The following is a 21546-nucleotide window of genomic DNA, read 5'->3' as shown; positions in this document are numbered from 1 at the left end:
CAGATGGCATGCTGGGAGCTCGACTGCGGGGAGCCCGGCTCGAGCGGCTGCGAGGCGCCGACGCCTCCCGCCATCAATCCTGCGCGTCCCTTTACCAAAATCGGAGGCCTCCAGATAATGTCTTTCACGGTTCAGCGGTCTTACAGGGCTTCCCTCCTGCCTGGCCTTGAAATGGGCAAATTAATAGTTCCTTTGAAACAAATTGGAATTACACCCCTCGATGCGTTAATGTCAAAATGCTAGAGCGTTGACGTCCGGGGTTTGAGAGGTGATGGAATATGAAGATCTGAAAGCTTTTTATTTTTTTTTGGTGCGTGAGAAACAGAGACAGGAGGAAGGGAAGTGTAAATTAGGCGATGCGCCGAATGTGAGAGGATTGTCAAGATACCCCCTTACACACACACACACACACACCCTCCTCCCCCCGCTGAGTACATGGCCTGTGTGTGAATGGGAGGCTGAAAGTCTTTTGTGTCGTCTAAATATAATCATCAACATTAAGAGCGTTAAGAGGGAAACCCTTTTGACTCGGAGGCCCAGTGAAACGTGTACGATCTCATGAAACGTTATCTAGTACTCATACATTTTGTATGATCATTTTCCATGGAGTTGCGTGGCAACACATTTTAGAGTTTCTTTTCTATCTTTTTATTCCTGCCAAATGCCATTCTAATGGCCTGAGTTACTTCCAGTACTTAGAACAGTGATTCAGGTGTACCTTGAGATTTTGCTCAAATGTAAAGAAAATATGTGTAAAAAAAGAGACTGCCTTTAACTTATCAATCAAATTCAGTGAGCAATTAATCAACTTGTTATCACAACTATGTTGAATGCAATTTCGGTCCTGTTCTGCAGCTTGTTGTATTTGATATTCTGGCTTTATGTCATATTTTCAAATAATAATTTATGGCGACTGTCATTCTCATATCTCACCATAGTCAGGCATCGACACCAAAAAGGCTGAACGCAACGTTTTAATGTGCATTGACTATCAATGATAGAGAAGCAAACATTTTTGCAATTCAGATTTATTGGCACTTTAAGGGATAATTCCAGATTTAATATGAGAGTCTGGTGGTTCTTTGGCCTGACTGCAGTCTCTGGTCCGGATGAAATCAAATTTGCATGTTTTGGTTCTCTGATAATAGTCATAAAAACTACTTGAAAATGTAATCACTGCTCATGCGTAGGGAATGGGTGTTGTTAGGTTAAAGGTGAACACACTTCACGCGGGTAAAATCAACCTCATTTAGTGTTAAATAAAGTGTTGCAGTTGATTTAAGAAGATCGTTTGGCCATGAAATATGTTGTTTCTGCCTCTATGGCTTTAATTTGCCATTACCAGTTCCTAAACTATGCTGATGTGTGAGTGATTATTACCAGAGAGCCGAACCATCCACACTAGTTCACCTGGACCTTAGACTACTACCAGGTCAAAGAACCATCTGGCTAAAAAAAAAAAAAAGACACAAAAAAAAGGCCAAAAGAAATTCTCCTTTACAAAGTATCTAAATACAAACTCTGAGTAGACATGTTTCCTGAAAGCTGCACATGGAACATTTTATTACAAATCCAATAAAGAAATATACTGGTGTGTAGCACTTGTAGATACTGTAAATCAAAGGTAAAAAGTGTTTTGTTTTTTTAACGGGAAACTAAAACTCCTGGAATGAGAGACTCACCAGTTCGCACAGTAGAGATGTGACTGTCAACATTTAAAATGGAAGGAGTAGGAAGAGTTTTCCCCTTCGTGTGCGGTTAGTAGCGTGTCACGGACAGTTACGTAGGCGTAAAATACAAAAATAAAATCCTAAAAACTACAGAGTCAGTAGAAATGGATATCGGATCGATGAGCGCATTTAAACTTGCTGACGTCAGTGTGCTTGGCAGGGAAAGAGGTGTTACGCGGGCCTCGAGAGAGAGGAAAAAAAAATTCAACACCGCTCTGGTAAGCTTCGTCTTGTAAACAGGACACTGAGGATACTCTGTGCGTACACGCCGTAATGCTGATTATTAGTGTATGAAAATAGATTGCGTGGAAAATGTCTGGTCGGACTCGTAAATACATCAAGCGTCGGCCGTTAACAGTCAGACACGTCCGACCAAACGCTTCCCCCGTGTGTATATCTCTGCTGTAAAATAACCACAGTGGTGTGTGCGCCCCTGAAATCATAAATCTATCCCGGGGCGGATTATAGAGGTGGAAGATGTGGCTGAACAACGTCGCCGCGCTACTTCATGAAGATGTTTGAACAGGGGGGGGGAAGGAGGGGTCGGCGTTGTCGTCTCCAGCTTTCGTCCGTTTCAAAATACAAACTCTACCCTTAAAATCTAAACATACCACCATTTAATTAATGGTAATTGGTAATTTAATTACAGTATTTTCTAAAAGGCGCCGCCGCTGCTCGGGTCGCTAAACTATCGTGGAGTGGAAGCTAACTCTGCTGGCTGTCTAGAAACGTCGAGACTGTGCGATGCGGTAGAAAAATCACGTGTGCTATCGTCTGAACGGAAAAACCACGAGGACCTAGAGGTGAAGCCGTGGACCGGCGGCGTTCGTTTCTGATCGTTCCGTTGACTCGCTCGCGCCGTTCAGTTTGGAATCTCCTGCTCGGCGGCTTCCTCTTTCACAGGGTCATCTTCCTCCGGCGGCGGCTCCTCCTCTTCCTCCTGGAAATAGATCAAACATCGTACTGTCACATACACAGAACAAGGCAACTTTGAAACATGTCCTCCCCCATGGATGAAAAACAAAACTGGCGCTACCTTGGTCTTAAAGCCAAGGTGCATGAACTTGGAAAAGTTAGAAAGGAAGAACAAATTCCACTACCAATGGAGGTTTTAAAAAATCATCTTTATTGGTACCTTATTGGACAGTCTTCATCAAGGTTTCATGGCGTTTTTAAGATCCATTGTCTCTTGTTTCTCATTGTGTCATTTAACCCTGATGAAGGTTTTATGCCAAAATGCGTTGCCAATACAGACCCTAACTGACCCTAACCCAGCCTCGACCAGATGTCATACCCTAACCCCAACCATGGGGACCTCATGCCTAAACCCAACCACCTGTTGGCCTCTGGACAACCGGGACCACGTAAAGGATGGACAACCTTGACCAGATGTCATACCCTAAACCCAACCAAGGGGACCTCATGCCCAAAGCCAACCAACTGCTTGCTTCCGGAGAACCTTGACCATGCCTATTGCCCTGCCTTAAGTGATACCTATAGATCTTTGCACGGACGGGAGTGTTCTGTTGACATGCGACGGCCTTGCCGGTGGCTCTCTGAACAACTGTCCAGTCGTTGGATGAGGCAGGGAGAGTCATGGGATAGCTTTCTACAAACCTAACCCTAACCCTAACCATTGGCCTCCAAGAGTAGCTGAATTTGTCCCCCACCAATGATGCAGTCCAACTCTTCAGTGTAATTTTTAAGACGTACCATTCCCCCAAGTTTGACCAAAATCCGATCAGTGGTTTCTGGAAAATCGTGTGCGACGGACATAGACTGATCAAGTCTCCCAACATAGAGTAATTTATCAAATGGACTTCGATAAAAGACCAGTCCTCATTTTTATTAACTACAAACACAGCATTCCCTCATAACATGTATGTCAGTCCTAAAACCAACAAAAAGAAGGCAACGTGTGAGGTAATGGAAGCCATTTCCACAGAACGGAGAGCATAAGTCATGGCGGGCTGACCGAGGAGCCAGCTGATTTAGCAAAGCAGACAAAGTGAAAGTGACAGCGGTGAGAGCTGCGGCGGCGATTAAACGACTCTGACAGATACAATTATCCCCCCCCTCCGGAGGTTAATAAACACATCTACACACTATAATGTGCGATCACCAAGTTAGGGTCACCAGGCCGCAACACGTCATGAATCCACACACTGGCATCGCTTCTTTCACCTGCAATTCTAATTTAAAGCGGATGAATCAAGTACGGTTTCAATACCGCATGGATTTCTTGTGTACTTGCTAGGATATACAGGGAAGATTTTTCAAAAGAACTTATCCTCATACCTGGCGCAATCTGTTCCCTGCCTACAGCAATTGTTGGGAAATCTACTTTCAAAAGAGCGATCCTTGCCCCTCTATGCCGATCTTTGGGGAAGCTATTTTTAAAAGACTGCAGCTTGTCCTGACTGTGTTCACTAATTGGAAAATGAGGCTTTGATAAGAAGAGCTTCATAGCATCTTTTAACAATGGATTGTGATGCAGAATTTCACTTGTAGACTCATGTATTATTAGACTTTTGGACAATAAACGCACAGTTCAGTTCAGTACAGGACATTTTCCCTCTAAAACATGAAAAGAATGAATGACTGTGAATAAGACAATCTCTAACAATCAAGCAATTACCAAAACAAATAAAAAAGATTCTCTCATCTTAAAAGAAAGTTAAAGCCTGGTGAAAAACTTTAGGTGCACGGATTCTTTAAGAGTTTGACTTGTATCTGGAAAAGAAGCAATATAACCTTTCAAAATACAAGTTAAAGTTATGTCATACAGTCAAGCATTGTATCTAAAGCTCACCCAGTCAATTTGAAAGAGAAATAAGATCTGCCATCCGGTGAATCAAAACATAAACAAAGCCTGTTATGGGGCTGCAGTGTTGCGACAGGGGATGCCGCATTGCAATTAGAGATCGGGGCCTTAAAAGTAAAGGGTCTGTAAACCTGCGGCCTTTATGTGCACAGGCAGAATACAGCGAGGAGCACAATGGACTGTACAAGATTTACACAACAGAGTGAGCTCAGCAAATCCATTTGTTCTCATATTCTCTATTGCATTCTTTTGAAAATTAACTGTCTAGCAATATTCATAAAATGGCGAAAACAGGTGATTGTGAAGGCTCTAGTATAATTAAAGGGGAAAACCTCTCATGTAGCTCAACAATGACTAGTAAGGAAAATTGAGACTTTAAGTGTCAATTATCCTGGGATGAAGATGGAGCTCATGTATTTTCTAGATTCTACTGTATATAAATTAAAGTGGAGGATCCACAGAGCTAGTTAGCTGTTAAGGCTTCTCAATAAATAATAAATTAGGGTTAGGGTTAATGCAAAGAGCGCTCCATATATCATCTCTTTACTAACAGCAGCCTTGTCTTCGTCTCTGGACCAATTTTGATATGCAGTCTCCCCTGAAGAAAAATGTGTTACTTTTTCCTGAACTCTGGATACTTTCTTCTGCTTGCCCATAGGGCGATATAAATCTAGCTGTGGGGTGACACCTCATGAACTCCGCCGCCGTATACACTTGTGCCATCCACCAAATCTCCCTGACAAGCCTGCCAATTTTCCAATTACCTGTGGCGCCATCCGTTATCGGAGGACCAGTCAGCTCTTAAATGGGAAACAAGAGGGGAGGTGGGGCCAGTGCATGCTAACTATCTCATAAAGCCAGAGCTGTGCCTCCCATGCCTCCCTCCTCCCCTGATTTAGTGTCTGTCCCTGGGGAGAGGGGTGACACCCGTCCTCCTGGCCTCTCAGGGCCTTCAGAGTATTTCTCATGTTCTCTTTACCACCCCCTCTGCCACCCATCATTCCTGTTTCTGCCTGAGGGAGAGGAGACGGGCGCCCGAGCTCCGCGGCTACCGCGCGGCCGCTTCGCCGTCGCTGGCATTATCCCGCTGTCTGTCTGCAGAGCGTCTTCCAGGCTGGAGAGGAGGGGAGCGGCGGGGAGAGACACGGGGCAATCTTCATCTGTTTTCATGTTCTGGCTTCTTTGCGTTTCAGGGGAGCGCTGCGGTAGAGCCGATACTAGAGCTCAAGATTGCCTTCCGTTAGGACCCACTATTCATTTATCCGCCCTTATAGTCAGGCTTATGGAGTGAGTCTACAGAAATTGCCTCTGCGACACGCAATTTAAGCTGTCAGAGAGATGGAGAAGACTAGCTGTTAATCATATTTGAAATACACATATCACCTGGGGAGTATCTGGGGAGTTGTGGGGGGATGTAATCCCTGTTAGAGAGCACATATCAGACACTGCAGAACAGCAGTCTGCTGCTGCACATTATAACCCTGTAACCCAAGTCCTTAATGTGTGACATCATTACTATGCTGAGTAGAAACATCTACTGCTGCACACGTTTTTTTGAGAATGGGAGCATTATTTTCACATTAGTTGCAAGGTGTATTAGCTTGGGATATTTTGTGCCACTATTTAATGTCTTTAAATTTAACCATTTTGGCCCACCATTGCCAAAAATTAAAAACAAATGACAAGTATTCAATGTTTCCCCAATAATTATATTCTCTCTGAAACACCATTTAGATCATGGGACACTACTACTACTCTTGAAACTATTGAAACTTAGGATACTAATGATAATACTAATACTATTACCAATACTAATACATACTTGTGTGGGATCTGATCCAAATGTCGCATTAGAATCAGTTCAGATTCGACAACCAGTGTAGTATTGGTCAATTCTACAATAATATGTAATCAAACAAACTGCATCATATCCATCATATCAGAGGTGGACCACACTGACTGGATGATATCCAGTTTTTAATAAAATGACAGTATCGGGCTTGTGTATCAGTCTAACCCTAATATTAGTTGGTGCTGTTGTTATAAGACATGTTTGATTTTTCAGGTATTAAAGACTGGAACATGTTTGAACCAAGGAAAAGGGAGAGTGGGCACTCGAAGCAGTAGAACCACAATCCTCGCTTGTTTTGCCCCCTCCTCTTTACTAGCGGCGGACAAAAGAGGTCGAGGCACCGAGCTGAGTTTTTGCGTCAGCCGCCCCCCCTGACAGAGTGATATTTGCTTTTGCGGAGAGCAGAGAGGCAAAGCGGCAGAGGTAGACCCCCCCCCCGCAGGAGCTGATGGGCTCTGGCATTGTGGGATATCTCCATCGGTTCCCTCTGGTGGGAGAGCGGTGGGGGGAGAGAGGAGAAGAGAAAAGGCAAGAGAAGGGCGGGTTTGTTTTCCCTACTCACTTTCCATAGGCTGGCGGGCCCCCTATGGCGCTAACATATACATATATGATAATGAAATGTCACATTTTTCATTCTAAATGAGTCGGGCGGGTTTTTTTTAAAGGGCAGGAGCGGCGCGTTGTCTCTCTCATGCGACGCCGGATTGGAAGGAGAGCGCAGACTGAGCCCTAGGTGGCAACAAAGACCAGTCCAGCACGGATGCTTGTAGCAATGCAACTGCAGTGAAGATGAAGTGAACCCCCCCACCACACACACACACCTCCCAACACACACACACACGCAAACAGAGCCGCCAACCACCCAACCGCACACCCCACGCAATCAACCTCATAAACTTGGATTAAAATAATGCCGCAAAAGAATTTAAATTTACAACGCTGCATGTACTTTAATAAGCTTTGGCTCCCTTTATCGAGCCGACGCAGTCCTCAAAAGAATTAGCGGCTAATTAGTATGACTTATTTTCTTATCGTGTTTTCCGCTCTCATTGTATTTACTCGCGTGCGTCTCGACGTGTGTATGTAGCGGGGAAGCGGCTTTATTATGTCCTTCCGCCTTTGATGGGTTCAGCACCCTGCCAGGTAGATGGATGTTCCCCAGCACTGATGGTGAGTTCTGCGCATCCGAGTGCAGCGCTACCAGACATCAAACCTCCCAGAAAGACTCCCACACCTCCCAAACCTTTAAAGTGGTAATCCACAAGATCCTCATGTGTTACTATTGTCAATCAAACAGTGTTTCCAGTCTTTTTCCTTGGATTTTCTGTTGATGCAGTTTGAGTTTCTCTTTTCTTTGTCTGTTCAGCCATGGTGGCTATCACTGCTCATGCGAACTACCCGGTTCTTCTTCTGTGTACTGGGGAATTTTTCCCAGGAAAGACCTACCAGGCACCGTGTGTTTAGAACGGCAAAAGTAAAAGCTTTCATGAACTGGCTATAGGTTGAATCACTATTGTATTATATCAATTGGTGATAGAGAGCAGCAAAACAGACATGTATTTAGATGAAAATGTTGCAGATTATTACTTTAACTCTTTTAAAAACATGGCATATAAAAGAGACATGCTTGGAGAAGCTTTGTGGGATTTTAGCCAATTACCAAACCATCTAAAAAGTCATAGAATCTGCACTGGGGTTCGGTTCCTTTGAAAACCATAGAAGGCTTTAGTTCTTCGATAAATTCAATAAAGCCAATGCTAAGTTGGAGTATGGTGCTGAAGATGGAAATACATACTGGAGTGTGTATCTCTTCGTCTAAAGCCTATTTGACACTTTATTGTTCTGAATGCATGTGTGTTTGTCTCTGTGTGTGTGTGTGTGTGTGTGTGTGCAGGTCCATGTGTCTATACGTGTGCACTGGCGTGATTTAAAGCTCCTGTTGCGATTGGAGAGATGACACAATTGCAGTCAGTCATAAACAGTGGGTTCATTAGCCTGTTCCGGCGGCGCGTTACTCGCTACATTTAACCACCTCTGCCCCCGGCACTTCCACTGCTCCTCCGCCGCACTCCAGCGCCCACAAACCAGTCACCAGAAAGCACAATTAAATTTCATGACTGGGCATATTTGCGATTCCCATTCCGTTTATTACAAAGGGCATTCATTAATGTCCCTTTTTTTTTTTTTTCCAAGAAACGGATTTCCATTTTAGTGAAGCGTGACTGATACCGAGGTGAACTTACCAGGCGCCGCCTAATTTAATCAGAGGTAAAATGCACAAGCGGGTTTTTTTTTTTTTTTTATCGCCTCATCTGATAAGAACAGATGCCTCCAAGAGGAGAATATATGGTGGTGGTGGGGGGAAGAGGAGAGCTACTTTCTCTCTGTTTCCAATTTGACGCATTTAGAATAAAGCATTGAATCATAAATAGGCCTGAGTGCTCGGGCACTGTGGGCAAATTGGCTGTGTATCTCTGCTATTATTCCCGAATGGAGCTGAGAAGACACAACATATCAAGTAGAAAACACACCGAAAACGCCTCTTAAGCTGAAAATAAGTCTAGAGGAGACTTTGGTAAGGTTGGGTGAGGGATGACTGAGGGGTGAATGCAGTTTACATGGGACACTGAGTTGTATACAGCAGTGATTCTCAACTTTTTCATATCAAGAACCCCTAATTCAGTCCACATTAGAGCCACGGATCCCCATTTGATGAGAATTTGTCTCTCGGACCCAAATCTGAGAATATTTTTTATTGTTAGATATGATTTTGTCCAGAATCCCATGACTATCTGTATTGTAGGTAGAGAGATAACAGTGAAACTATGATCAAAATAGTCATTCTTCTACATTCTCTAATTGTGTTAACTTCTTGTAAATGAAATAATGCTGAAGTTTAACAATTCATCAATTTGCTGCGGAACCCCCTGGAACCTCCCCAAGGACCCCTGGTGGTCCCCGGACCCCACGCTGAGAACCACTGGTATACAGGATACTGGATACAGGAAACACCAGAATGTGAGTGTGGTGACAGATCCCACTGGAGGTTCTTGTAATGAGCTACAAAGAAAAAACAGGGGGCCTGCAGCTCCAGGTGGGGTGTGTGTGGGCGTGTATGTGTGTGTGTGTGTGTGTGTGTGTGTGTGTGTGTGTGTGTGTGGGGGGGGGGGGGGGGGGGGGGGGGGGGGGGGACACTTACAGGTCTTTGATATCTGCTCATAAATGGCTGTGGTAAAGCCGGGGTTCACAGGTAGCAGAGGAATGGAGACTTCAGCGGGTTAGAGTCTATGAAGCCCTTCTATTGTGAACAGGAGTCCCCCCCACCCCCCCGATCCCCATTAGTGTGATTTATGGCATCGATGAGACACACTCCTCCACAAAAGCATTTTGTTAAACGGTATGTGTCTGTACAGTAAGTGTGTGTCTGAACACATGCTTCTGTGGGCGAATCAGCGCAGCCGAACTTACCCTAGACACATCATTACAAAAACTTCCATACACAATACAGAACTTAAATTACTGTGAATATAACACTCATAGCTCACATATCCAATTACACTGAACACTTGCATGTATGTGTTTTATAGGACTAAAAATGAATGCTGTACAATATTGTCACTACATTACTAGTATAGCCTTAGGCCCAAACACTATTACTAGTGTTATATCCAGCATTAGTCTTATATCCACTATTACACGTGTTAGGTGCAGTATTATTAATGTTATGTCTATTATTGCTAGCCTTACTAGTCTTATTCTCATTATTACTAGTATTATGTCAAGTATTACTAGTGTTATATGCACTACTACGAGTGTTATGTCCATTATTACTAGTCTTATGTCTAGTATTACTAGTGTTATGTACATTATTACTGGTGTTATGTCTAGTATTACTAGTGTTTAAGTCAATTATTATATAAACAGTCAGTCAGTGAGTGAGTGAGTGAGTTAAATCCATGTTTTTATTTCCAAAATTTTGAAAAATTAATTTGCTGAAAGTGAAAGTGCTCTACTATGTGAGGAATATGAAGATTTTAAAACACTATATTTTGTGTGTTTGTAAATATTATTGCTGAAACTCTTAAGAGTTTTAATCACACCGGTACAGAATGATGGAAAGACCACGGACTTGTCATTATACAATATATGACTTTATGCCTGAGTGTTTAACAACAGCAAACTGTCATAGTTGGGTGAAAGCTTTGTAACTCCAAAGTGTAAGAATTGTGGAAGTGGAAGAATTTTCTTAGTCTATAGAGGAACACCATGATCCTTCAAATCATAGGAATTCAAATCAAAACAAGGCTAAAAGTCTGAATCATTTACACATAAGGTTGGGGAAAAAAGATGGATAAAATACCACTATATGCAATTCTGGCTGGGTCACAACCAGAAATCTTAAAGTAAGGCTTATTATGTATATTTATTGAAGAAAATAGTTCCAGCTCTGGAGAAAGTATTATCAGACTATAGCGTGGTTTCTACCCACTCAGCAGGAGCCAGGGGCTTGTGGGAATGTTATCTTGATGAAGGGCCTACAGTACCGCTGCTTGGTGTCTGCTGCAGTGTTTATGGTCATAAAATACCGAGGGGGTCCGGAAAGTGGCCTCATGTACGTTTCCCCGCTAAGAGGGTTATTAGAATGGAGCCGGGTCCAGAGTAATGGAGCGCCGGGGCCACTGGGGACCCCGACGGCAATCACACACTCCTGTTTACTCCGCAAATTGGCCCCTGAGAGGGGCACGGGCGTCTGTAGCGCCTAGTTAAAGTGATGGAGGTGACTCCTACCCATTGATTTTCCCTTCGTCTTCAGCCTCCCGCGGCGCCTGGCCACCCTTGACCATGTCCCGCGCTCCCTGCAGGCTAGTTTAGCTGCCCCCGCTCGCCTTTAAATCACGTTAAACTGTGGTTAAACTTTGGCCACGTCGAAAAGACAACCACCGTTGATGAGGTTATCATGCTCTTAGTAACTTCATACGCTTGAGCGAAAGCCTTAACTGTTGGGCCAATTGATCGTGCGGTCCGGTCCGTATGGTATTGAGATTAAACTTGAATATCGACTAGAGAATGTAGAGAGCAACACATTGGAATCACACCCAATGAATGAATTTATCTTTATTTCATAAATGGTGCCACAGATACTGATGAAACCAATCAGATTGTTAATGAAAAAATGCCTCATTGAGAATATATAAACGGGCAATAGGTTAGGTTTTTCCACTCAGATAGACACCCATCGGATGACGAGCTGGCAAAAAATGCTTCTCTCTCTGCCTCCCTCTAAATACCATAACATCTGATGAGTAATGATGCCTATTTTTCTTTCAATTTACTCTATATAGTAAAGCCGGTGAAGTGTGACACTTCATTAAGTTAATTAGGCTAACTTAATTACAATGTTTCACAGGTCACACTATGAAGCCTCTGATTGATGGCGCTGCGTGTAAAGGTAATCTTCTCTGAATTGGGAACAACATCAAAACGTACATTAACTGCTGCCCCTATAAAAAAAATGACAAACACTTAAGGTACATTTGACTCATAAAACGCTCTGTAGTCGAAAAAAGGCAAACGCGATCCTTGAACACATAACTAGAGCTGAATACTCCGAGGTCACAGTAGAACTTCAAACACAAAATTAAGCGTCTGCTTCTCTGAGTAGGAGTAGGCCTACGGCTTTGAGAGAATTGAAGAAAACGCCGCACTTTCATGGGCGGTAATTCCAACGGTCGAAATCCTTTTGATGACAACGAGTCCACAGTGGAGCTAAAGGAGTGCATCCCACACGAGTTCACAGTTGAGCACTTTAAACACGGCCTGAGCAACTTTAAGAGCTGTTGGCATTTCAAACCTTTTTTCCCCCAGATCTTGTGGTCTGATTCACCACGGAGGCCGGCGCACCAGGCAACGCCACCAGGGTGTAAATAAAGCCTTAAACAAGCGCCCCTTGGCACAGTAACAGGCTTGAATTAAAGGCCATCCGTATATTACGGCAAGACTGTCACTTTATTACTGAAATCAATTCGGCGAGGGCCCGGGGTGACAGCGGGAGGGATGTGGCCTTGGTCAGTGAGAGGTTTATCTAAGCCAGGCAGGCTGAGGGAAACACAGCGTCTGTAATGAACTCAAGCCTGTCTAATAAAGCCTTTTATTGCCTCTTCGCACAACGGGAACGTGTGTGCAGTGACACCGACGCTCGGCTCCCGCGTCTTCCTGCAACACTGTAAACCCAAAGCTCCTCTACAATTAATAATACTCTACAAACACTTTAATAATCTAAACAAATCACAGAGACAAATCATCTTCAAAAAGACATTTTGTTATTAATCACGACTTCAGAGGCACAATCCCATTTACTGTGACCTTTAGCTGGAGGAGCGTGAGAGAAACACCCATGAACAGTAACAGAATCCAGTCCCAGTACCTTTACCTAGGCATGATGGACTTGTCTGGGCTCTTCGCAGTAATTTCCCTTCTCTGGTGTTCATACCAGTTAAGAACACATGAAGAAATAGCAGGATATGAGCATCAGTCCAGACTACAGTTTGCCCTCGCTTCATTTTGTTACATGGGCTTTCCGGCAGGGATGGGACGATATATCAAAATTCAATACATCGCGATACAAAAATGTGACGATACGTATCACGGGGCAGAAAGATTAATCATGATATTAGCCATTTTATTCTGGTGTAGTAATCACAAATGAGACGGCTTGACCGTCACAATTTCACAACAGAAAACTCAACAGTACCTGCTGATTAGGTTTTACTGAAAAAACATTTTTCAGTATGGTAACGTTTAAACATTTACAAGGCACCTTTTTCTCCAACAAGAGTGTAGGACTAGGAGTAGGTGTTATGAAAATACAATCCTGGAAGTATCCTTCCAAAATGAATGATGGTTAAATGAACCAATCACAAACAATAACTGACATGCTAGCTGTGTGTGGGCGAAGCCACGTACACACATTACAGGCATTAAAGGGAAGGTTCAGTGATTTTAGAGGCCTGTCCTATTGATCAATAACCATGTCCACTATTATAACATTCAAAAAATTTTTACATCCGAGTTTTTGTCTCTGAGAAATCAGCACCAGCCTCCTGTTAGCATTTGTTAGCAATACTAGTGCAAGTCAATGGGATTGCCTTCAAAATCCCATTCAAGTGCTTTGAGCGAGTTCCATTACGTATTCTTACTATTGTTACAGCTATGGAAGTATATAGAATGGCTTGGAAGTGATGTTAAGAGTTATGGTTTCATACCCCATTGACTTGTGCTAGCATGCTAACAAATGATAATAGGAGGTGGTTGCAGATTTCCCAGAAATGCAAGCTCCAATGTAAAAACATTCGGCACATTCTAAGAGCGGGCTTGATTAGTGATTAATAGGGTAGGCTTATAAAATCGCTGAACCTTCCCTTTAACACGTTGGTGCCAGACTGATATATTGGTTTGCTGATATATAATTTAAAGTGATGTTGAACTTTGTTGATTCTCTGTTATCTGCTGCTCTGGTAGCGACGATTGGTGAATCGTGTTTTTTTTCTCTCTCCATTCACTGCCATTGTATGGAGGAACAGTCTGAAAATCACACTTCTAGCACATAAAGGAACACGAACAAAGCATATAAAAAAAACTTAGTCAAGTTGCTGAATTATGGTTAAGTGAATCGCTTTATTTATGTTTATTAAACCTTTCAGTTTGAACGAGTCTAACACCGAAATCCGGTCCGAGGAAAATAATATGTTGTAAATAGGCAAAAAAGTGAGACTCGTTTTTTATATATTGGCAGAATCTGCTTTGTCAAAGTGCTGTCTCCCACCTTTTTCCGCCTAAAATATCGGTATCGTATTACTACAGAGAGCCATATCAGTCTAACCCTACCTCCAGCCACGTTATGCCTGTACGTCGGCCTTGTGCTCAAACTCCTACCTGTCCAACATCTAAAATTACACTGCAGGTATGCGTCCGTGTTACTCCCATTTCAAGCGAACCTCCGGAACACTTTGTCTTTGCGCGTAAGGACACCGAACAGGCCCGACCATCAAACAGGAGACGCAACCGTGGTCAGCGTCGCATACTGTAAGATTCCGCCGCCGCCGCCTTCCTGTGCACCTTTTCCCTTCAGATGTCATACATCTTCCGCTCAGATAAGAGCGGTGGCTGCGGGGAGCTTTGACAAATCACTTGCTGTACCGCTCTTTGTACCAGACTGTCAGGCAGACCGCCCACTATCTCCTCCGGCGGCTGAATCTCAGTCGCCGTGGTCAGGTAGTATTCTGCACTTAACGCTGGCATTTAAGAAACATTCTCCCCCCGCGGGGGAAAACGGTGCGCGGCTTGGCATTTAAAAGCAGATAATAAAACTTTCCTTAAATACAGCTCTCATCTCAGAGTGCTTTTTAGATGCCCGGAGTGGAGTCAATTATCTCCCCACACTCGCCGCTATTACCGAGACACTCAGAGCACCTTGCGCCTTAAAAGGTCTGTGCGCCGCGCTTTCTCAAAAATGTCACATTCTTAACCGCCTCTCAGAAAATTTAGACCCTGTAATATTAGAAATGATTTAGACGTGTCGCTTCTTTCATCCGTTTGTTGCTTAAACATGCCTCTCCGATGTGCTGGATGAACTAAAATCGAATAGTGAAAATCCTTCGGAATTGTCCGCCGGAATCCGTTTACCCATTTTATCTAGAAACCAGGCTTTCCGCAGTGGAAAGAAAAAAGCACAGATTGATATAACCAACTGTTAATAGGCTTGCGGCTGTTGAACACTAGTGAGCCCGCTCGCTAAAGGGATGGAGTAAGAGAGTTCACGCTAATTTGTCACGTCAACGTGCCGAGCGTTACTCTCCTGTCACCGACTGAAATGTCGCCCTGCTTCGGGGGGCAGAGGGAGAGAGAGCCGGAGCCGGGAGGTTTTAGGATTTGATGTAAACAAGTGGGAGGGAAGAGGGGGAGGAGGAGGGGGAGGAGGAGGAGGAGGATGGGAGCAGCTTCACAGGGACAAGATACTCCAGAGGGAATGACACACTCCCTAATGTCGGAGAGCTGGTAGAACGACACAGTGGAGAGAGAGAGAGAGAGAGAGAGAGAGAGAGAGAGAGAGAGAGAGAGAGGGGGACTGGTTGAAAACTCACTATTTGTGTCCTCGTTATTTGTCTACAGCATAAAAGTATAATATGTGAATATTATAGTATATTATTGGAAATCAATGTGATTCAAGCGGCAGATACAGTGAGGAATAGGTTTAGACCAACATGGGATTTTGAACGCAGATACTGATATTTTTGGATTGAAGCTGCCGATAGCTGATATTTTGTGCCGATATTTAATATCATTAAATGAACACTGAATGCCTCTACCTGCTTCACCATCATACATCCACATACTAAAGCTCGTTTCTCAAAATTTTTTCATGTGTAAATATCTTCTGAAAGCACCAATAGTCATCCCCAAAATATCCTCACATTATCGATATTGAGGTATTGGGTCAAAAATATTGCGATATTTGATTTGTCAATATCGCCCAGCCCTAGTATTCAGTATGTCCCCCAGACTTTTGTTCTTCATACAGCGGAAAGGCCTCTGTAACAGCATTTAGACCATGGGACACTAAAACTCTCCACTGAAACCCACGATACTTAACAAACATATTCATGGATACTTGTGTCGGATCCAACCAAAATGTCGCATTAGAATCAATTCAGGTTAAGTTCTTCCCATACACAACCAGTGTAATATTGATCAATTCTACAATAAATATGTAATCAAACCCATTTTTACTCAATATCGGCTTGATACATCGGTCCAATAGGGACGAGTACCTCAGTCAAGGTGTATTTGCTGTATGTCTATGTGTGTGCATGTCCCACTCAGTGTTCATGTGTGTGTCTCTATGTGATGAAACTGGACTGGACCTGGCAGTTTCTTCAGGCTGCCAGTAAGCACATTTAAAAAGCGAAGACTTGTTTAATCCCAGCGTCCTCCTCCTCCTCCTCCACCACCTACCGCTGTTAAAAGCTCCTTTTTCTGCCTCCAAACCAGCAGCCCTCCCTCCGCCGCTTCTGTTCAGAACAGTACAATCCTCGCAAATTTACAGCGGGTGACCAATTTAAGCCTTTCTTCTCTCCTTTTGACTTATAATAGCCCTTTTTATGAGACGCATATTGTAGATTTAGTGCACAATATGGGCTGTAATGTCCCAACGAGTCTGCTTAGGAGTTCTGCGTCTCTATATATTATTTAAAAAAAACATTGGGTCTTATTTTTCTGCTGTATCTTTTGTAAATATTGCACTATTTAATGACATTTTCATGAAAAAGTCTATGCAGTCCCAGTAATCTACAGAATAAGATGGAAGAATAAGTTTGTTTGGGCAGGTGAGAACAAAGCCATTCGAACTCTGGTGCCACCAAATAGCCGCACTGAGACGCCTGGAAATGCGAGTGTCAGTTTTCTGAGAAGAGAACTGCCGTGCGGTTCGTTAGAAGTGAGAACGTAATAGGGGTGTCACGATTTCGATTCTAAATCGAAAATCGATCGATTTCGACCTTCGAAATCACAAGCAGGTTTGCGATTCTCCCAGTATTTTTTTTCTCTCCACCCCTGCCTACTTACACATGTCTGAAGAAAAAAAACACCAACATTTCAATGACGACACAGCGTAGCTGCTAGAGAGCGCCCGTTCTATATTTCACTATAGCGCCCAAGAGCGCCCGTCATTTTTAAATCGTTTAAAATGTACCAAAAACTGAAAATCAAGTTATCAGCTTTGTTTATACTTCAAGTTGTCATCGACGAACCGGAACCGGAAAATACTGTATATCTGGTGACACTGAGACGTTTGATTTTCCCCGGGTTTAGTCGTCCTCCACCGGTAGACCTAAAAATGGCTTCGCCGGCTAAGCGTCACGCTTTTAAAACCTTCTGGAAGCTGTCAGATTGTGCTGTGAGACAGAACCTGACCCGCCGTGTGTAGTGGAAAGTTACGAAGACATTGTGAGTTGAAGTCTTTTGATCGAAATCGCTTGTTCTTGCTCGATAAAACAAGACACAAGATCACCTTCACTAAACAGCGGGACCTACCTGCTCTCACCGCCGGAGACAGACGCTGTTTAACGGGAGGCAGTGCGCCGAAGAGTCGGTAGGAGGACTAGCCGGGTTGCAGCGACTTTTATCCATATAAGTTTAGCGACTTTTTCCATATTTGTTTGGCGACTATTGTCTGATCTTATTACTGTGTGGGCTGAAGCGCTGGAGGTTTTGCATGTATTTTGAAAGCTTATCATTAGCCAAGATAGGAAGGATCTGTTTTGTTGTCATACTGTGAATGTTGACACTGAAGTGAGGAGACGCCCTGAATCGCCTTGCCATGTATTTGGTACCAAATTAAAGGGAAAGTTGTGTTTTTTTAAATGGAAAAACTTTGAAAAAAATGTGACCATATGGCCTTAGTGTGGTACATTCCAAAAAAAAAATATGGCAGTTATATCACACTTGATACCATCTTTTTAAAGAAGAATTTGAAAATGTAAATGACAGTTGTCAGGGCATAAATCCAATGATCTGTTGATCTTTACAAATCAAGACTCGATAGTCTAACAATGGCATAGCCGTTAGTGCTGAAAAAAAAAAAAGTTTAAATCGAAAATCGAATCGAATCGAATCGTGACCTTAAAATCGAAAGTCAAATCGAATCGTGACACCCCTAGAACGTAAGCAAACCAAGTACAAGAAACAACTCCAAAACATAAGGGATTATGGGTATAAGGAGACGGATGTTGACATCTGATAGCCAGCAGTTCCTCATGCTTGGAAAGTCTAGCATAACAAAATTAAGTCTGGACTGATGCTCATATAGAGCTATTTCTTCATGTGTTCTTAACAGGTATGAACACCAGAGAAGAAGAGAAACACAAGTCCACCATGCTTAGCTAAAGTTAAATGGACTGGCATCAGATTTGTTTTGTCTCCCCCACTACCGAAACCTTTACCCTGGCAGGATGACAGGTACCAAAACTCTGCCCAATAAACAAGCTGCTTGTGAGTTCATGTGACTTTTCTTCACAAGCTCTGGTTCACTTGTAATTGAGCAGTGTGACCCTAAACAAACCAAATACAAAAATGCAACAAAGTCCACTAAGTTCCACTACGGTTCAGAACCAAGAAAACAAACGGCAGGTGTGGTCACATCCTAAAAATATGTAAGCATCCAAATAACTTCTGATAAACAGAAAAAAAACATTTAGTAACCTCAACCATAATAGATACAAAATCACAATTATGTCTAATTATCTTGTCTAATTATGCAGCTGCTGTGTCTCCATGCCCTCCCCAAAGCAGCAATAACCACAAGCATGTGTGCTCACCCCGCTGCCCGCCAACTAACATTTAAAGCACGCTTTAACCTTTTCATTTTCCTCATAATTTCATGTTTTACTCCTGTGATGCCGCATTTCCAGTATGGCTTTTATGTTCCACTTCCTCTATGCCAACATCAATTAACCCCCGTTTTCCACATAGATAGAGCCTAGCAGCACAGACTGCCCTTTCCTAGAGAAATTGAAATAGGGATACATTTATCAAATTAATTAGGTTCAGAAGCAGCCAAATGTTACCTTTGATTGCGATGTAATTCAATAAAAAAAACATTTAAATTAATTTAAAGTTCTGCTGAGGCGACTTGCCATTTTTGAGTTTTTTTTTAAAATTATTCCTGCTTGTTAAGTAGCATTTGAGATGGACAGCTTTGTCATGATCTGTTTTCATGTAGCTGCAGTAGGTGAAAGGACACTTGCATGTTGTCAGGTCTTAGATTTGTCGTTTACAGAAATATTCCATCCAGAAATAGGGGAAGCAGGAGTCTGACGCTACGACTGGAATGGCGGCGACACACCATCATCTTAGCGCTCTTCCCATTTCTACATGAATCACACCACTTCCCTTAGACCTGTAATTAAGACAGCCGAAGAGACAGTCCTCCTGGTTGAAGTGCTTTTATGGCGAGTGAAGCGGCAGGTTATCGAGGTCGGAGCATGAGTGGAGACTGAACACGTGTTTATTAATACTCTGCAGTTGCTCTCAGTGAACAAGGTTTCTGACAGAACATGCTGTTGCATCCAGCAACCTTTTTGACGTTGAAAACCTGTGTAAATAAAGCACCAACATTAAAGCTGAGACAGCATCTGTAGTCGTCCATAGCTGCTACCTGCATCGGTTTGATACGATACGATTCAATACGCGATATTGGGTTCACGATGCGATACAACCACGATACGATGTAATAAATAAAAGTGCAATGACAACAAAGTCTGACTGTGCAGAATTATGTTTATTTCTGGTCCACAAATCTTTCTAGCGATGGCATTGGCTCGCTAGAATGTAAACAGCAATTTAAAAAGTGACAATAATATAATTTGGATGGAGAGCTTGTGAAATTGTGATGGTCAAGTGTCTCATTTGTGATCACTACAGCAGAATAACATGGAGCTAATATCAACGTCACATTTTGGTATTGCGATATATTGAATTTCGATATATCGTCCTGTCCCTATATCATATTGAAATGCGTTCTAGGAAAACACTGAGCGTAGGAAAAAGTTGTAAAATATTCCCCGCGGTCGTGATTTAATGCTCTCATAATGTGAGATGCCAAAGCCGGCCAGCCCCAACCCCAACCGCAACTACCCCCCAACCCCCGCAAACCCCCCCACCAGAAAAACACACACGCACTCACCTTGGAGGATGATGTGTCGCACTCCTGGCAGATCCAGCCGTATCCTGTCTGCTTGGGGGATTTCTTCAGGGGGGGGTCCAGGCACCCGAAGTGATAGCAGAGCCGGCACTCGTCACACCTGAGGCAGAGGCAGGGCAGATGTTAATCCTCAGATACCGAGTATGGGTGTGTGTGTGTGTGTGTGTGTGTGTGTGTGCGTGTGTACATGTGTGTGTCTACGCCTCAGGCCCGCACCCCATAAGTAAAGCAACCCTCTTCCCCCGACCGATGAAACCGCCTCAGTAGGGGAAATGATGGACGGCGACGGGGCAGTTCGTTGTCAGTCATGGGATTTTTTTTAATACATTCAAAAGACCCTCTAATCGCCGTACTCCCTTGACCTTACACGGAAGCTGCGTAGTGCAATGGTGCGTATCAATGGCCAGATAAATGCAGGCCTTGTTAGTGTCAGATAAATGCCTGTCAGGCGTCCTGCAGTCGGACTGCCTGCGTGTCCTCAGCTGAAGGGACGAGGGTCGGACGGCACGGAGCAAGAGCCGTCGAAAAACTTCACTGAAAATTGACTCTGTTTTGATGACTATCACAAACACCGTGGTTTTATTTCATTGTCCTTGCCTGACAGAAGCGATGCTTGGCACCGAACATTCTCCATCATGCAAACAAAGAACTGCAGTTACAGTGGCGACAAAAAGCGTTCGCCCTTGACATTTGTGCGCATTTTCTTGTGCTACAAAATTAACTCAAAATACATTTATTTGGGATTTTGGGGGCTAAAATATACACAATGTACTCTTTCCAACCAAACTAGATTTTAAATTCAAGAAATTTATGTGAAAGTACAAAATTCCAATGACTGAAAAACTTCTCCTCTACTCACTTCAGCTATATTGTCACAAGATGTACTGAAAGGACCTAGAATAAGACTTTTCAGTGAGAAATTAGAGAATAAAAATTTGAATAAAATTTGAGAAATTTCAAAAATGTCAAAAATTTAAAATTTTTATTCAAAATGTCTTACTGTTACCTAAAGATGAAGAATGAATTATATATGTTTTCCCTCTGTGACAATATGTTGATTAAAGGGAGTGAATTCTTACTGGAAATTTATACTTTCATATACATTTCCTGAATTGTCACTCCAGTTTGATAGATTATTTTAGGGATGGGACGATATATTTATCTCACAATACGATGCGATACGATGCAATATGATACACGATATGGGGTTCACGATTCAATGAACCACGATACGATGTTATAAATAAAAGTTCAATGACAACACAGTCTGACTATGCAGAATAACTATAATAATATCTGAGACACAAATCTTTCTAGCGATGGCACTGGCTTGAATTTCGATATATCGTCCCATCCCTAATTACTTTGTGTTAATTTCAGACAA

The 21546-nt window shown here is 43.0% G+C and overlaps 1 protein-coding gene across 1 annotated transcript in view; it reads right to left on the bottom strand.

Annotated features, from left to right (window-relative positions):
- Window positions 1–2533: 2533 nt before the first annotated feature.
- Window positions 2534–21546, bottom strand: part of phf14 (PHD finger protein 14) — a 79232-nt gene continuing 60219 nt past the window's right edge. Inside the window, exons 17-18 of the mRNA XM_078290172.1 lie at window positions 20145–20262; window positions 2534–2670 (exon numbers count right to left, since the gene is read on the bottom strand). Coding sequence (XP_078146298.1) covers window positions 2593–2670; window positions 20145–20262 — 196 coding nt within the window. The 3' untranslated portion in view covers window positions 2534–2592. The remainder of the gene's footprint in view (window positions 2671–20144; window positions 20263–21546) is intronic.

Source organism: Centroberyx gerrardi, chromosome 19 (genome assembly GCF_048128805.1).
Source record: "Centroberyx gerrardi isolate f3 chromosome 19, fCenGer3.hap1.cur.20231027, whole genome shotgun sequence".
NCBI lineage: Eukaryota > Metazoa > Chordata > Actinopteri > Beryciformes > Berycidae > Centroberyx > Centroberyx gerrardi.
The sequence above is the reverse complement of the archived record's forward strand: the minus strand, read 5'-3'. Positions and strand labels throughout refer to the sequence as shown.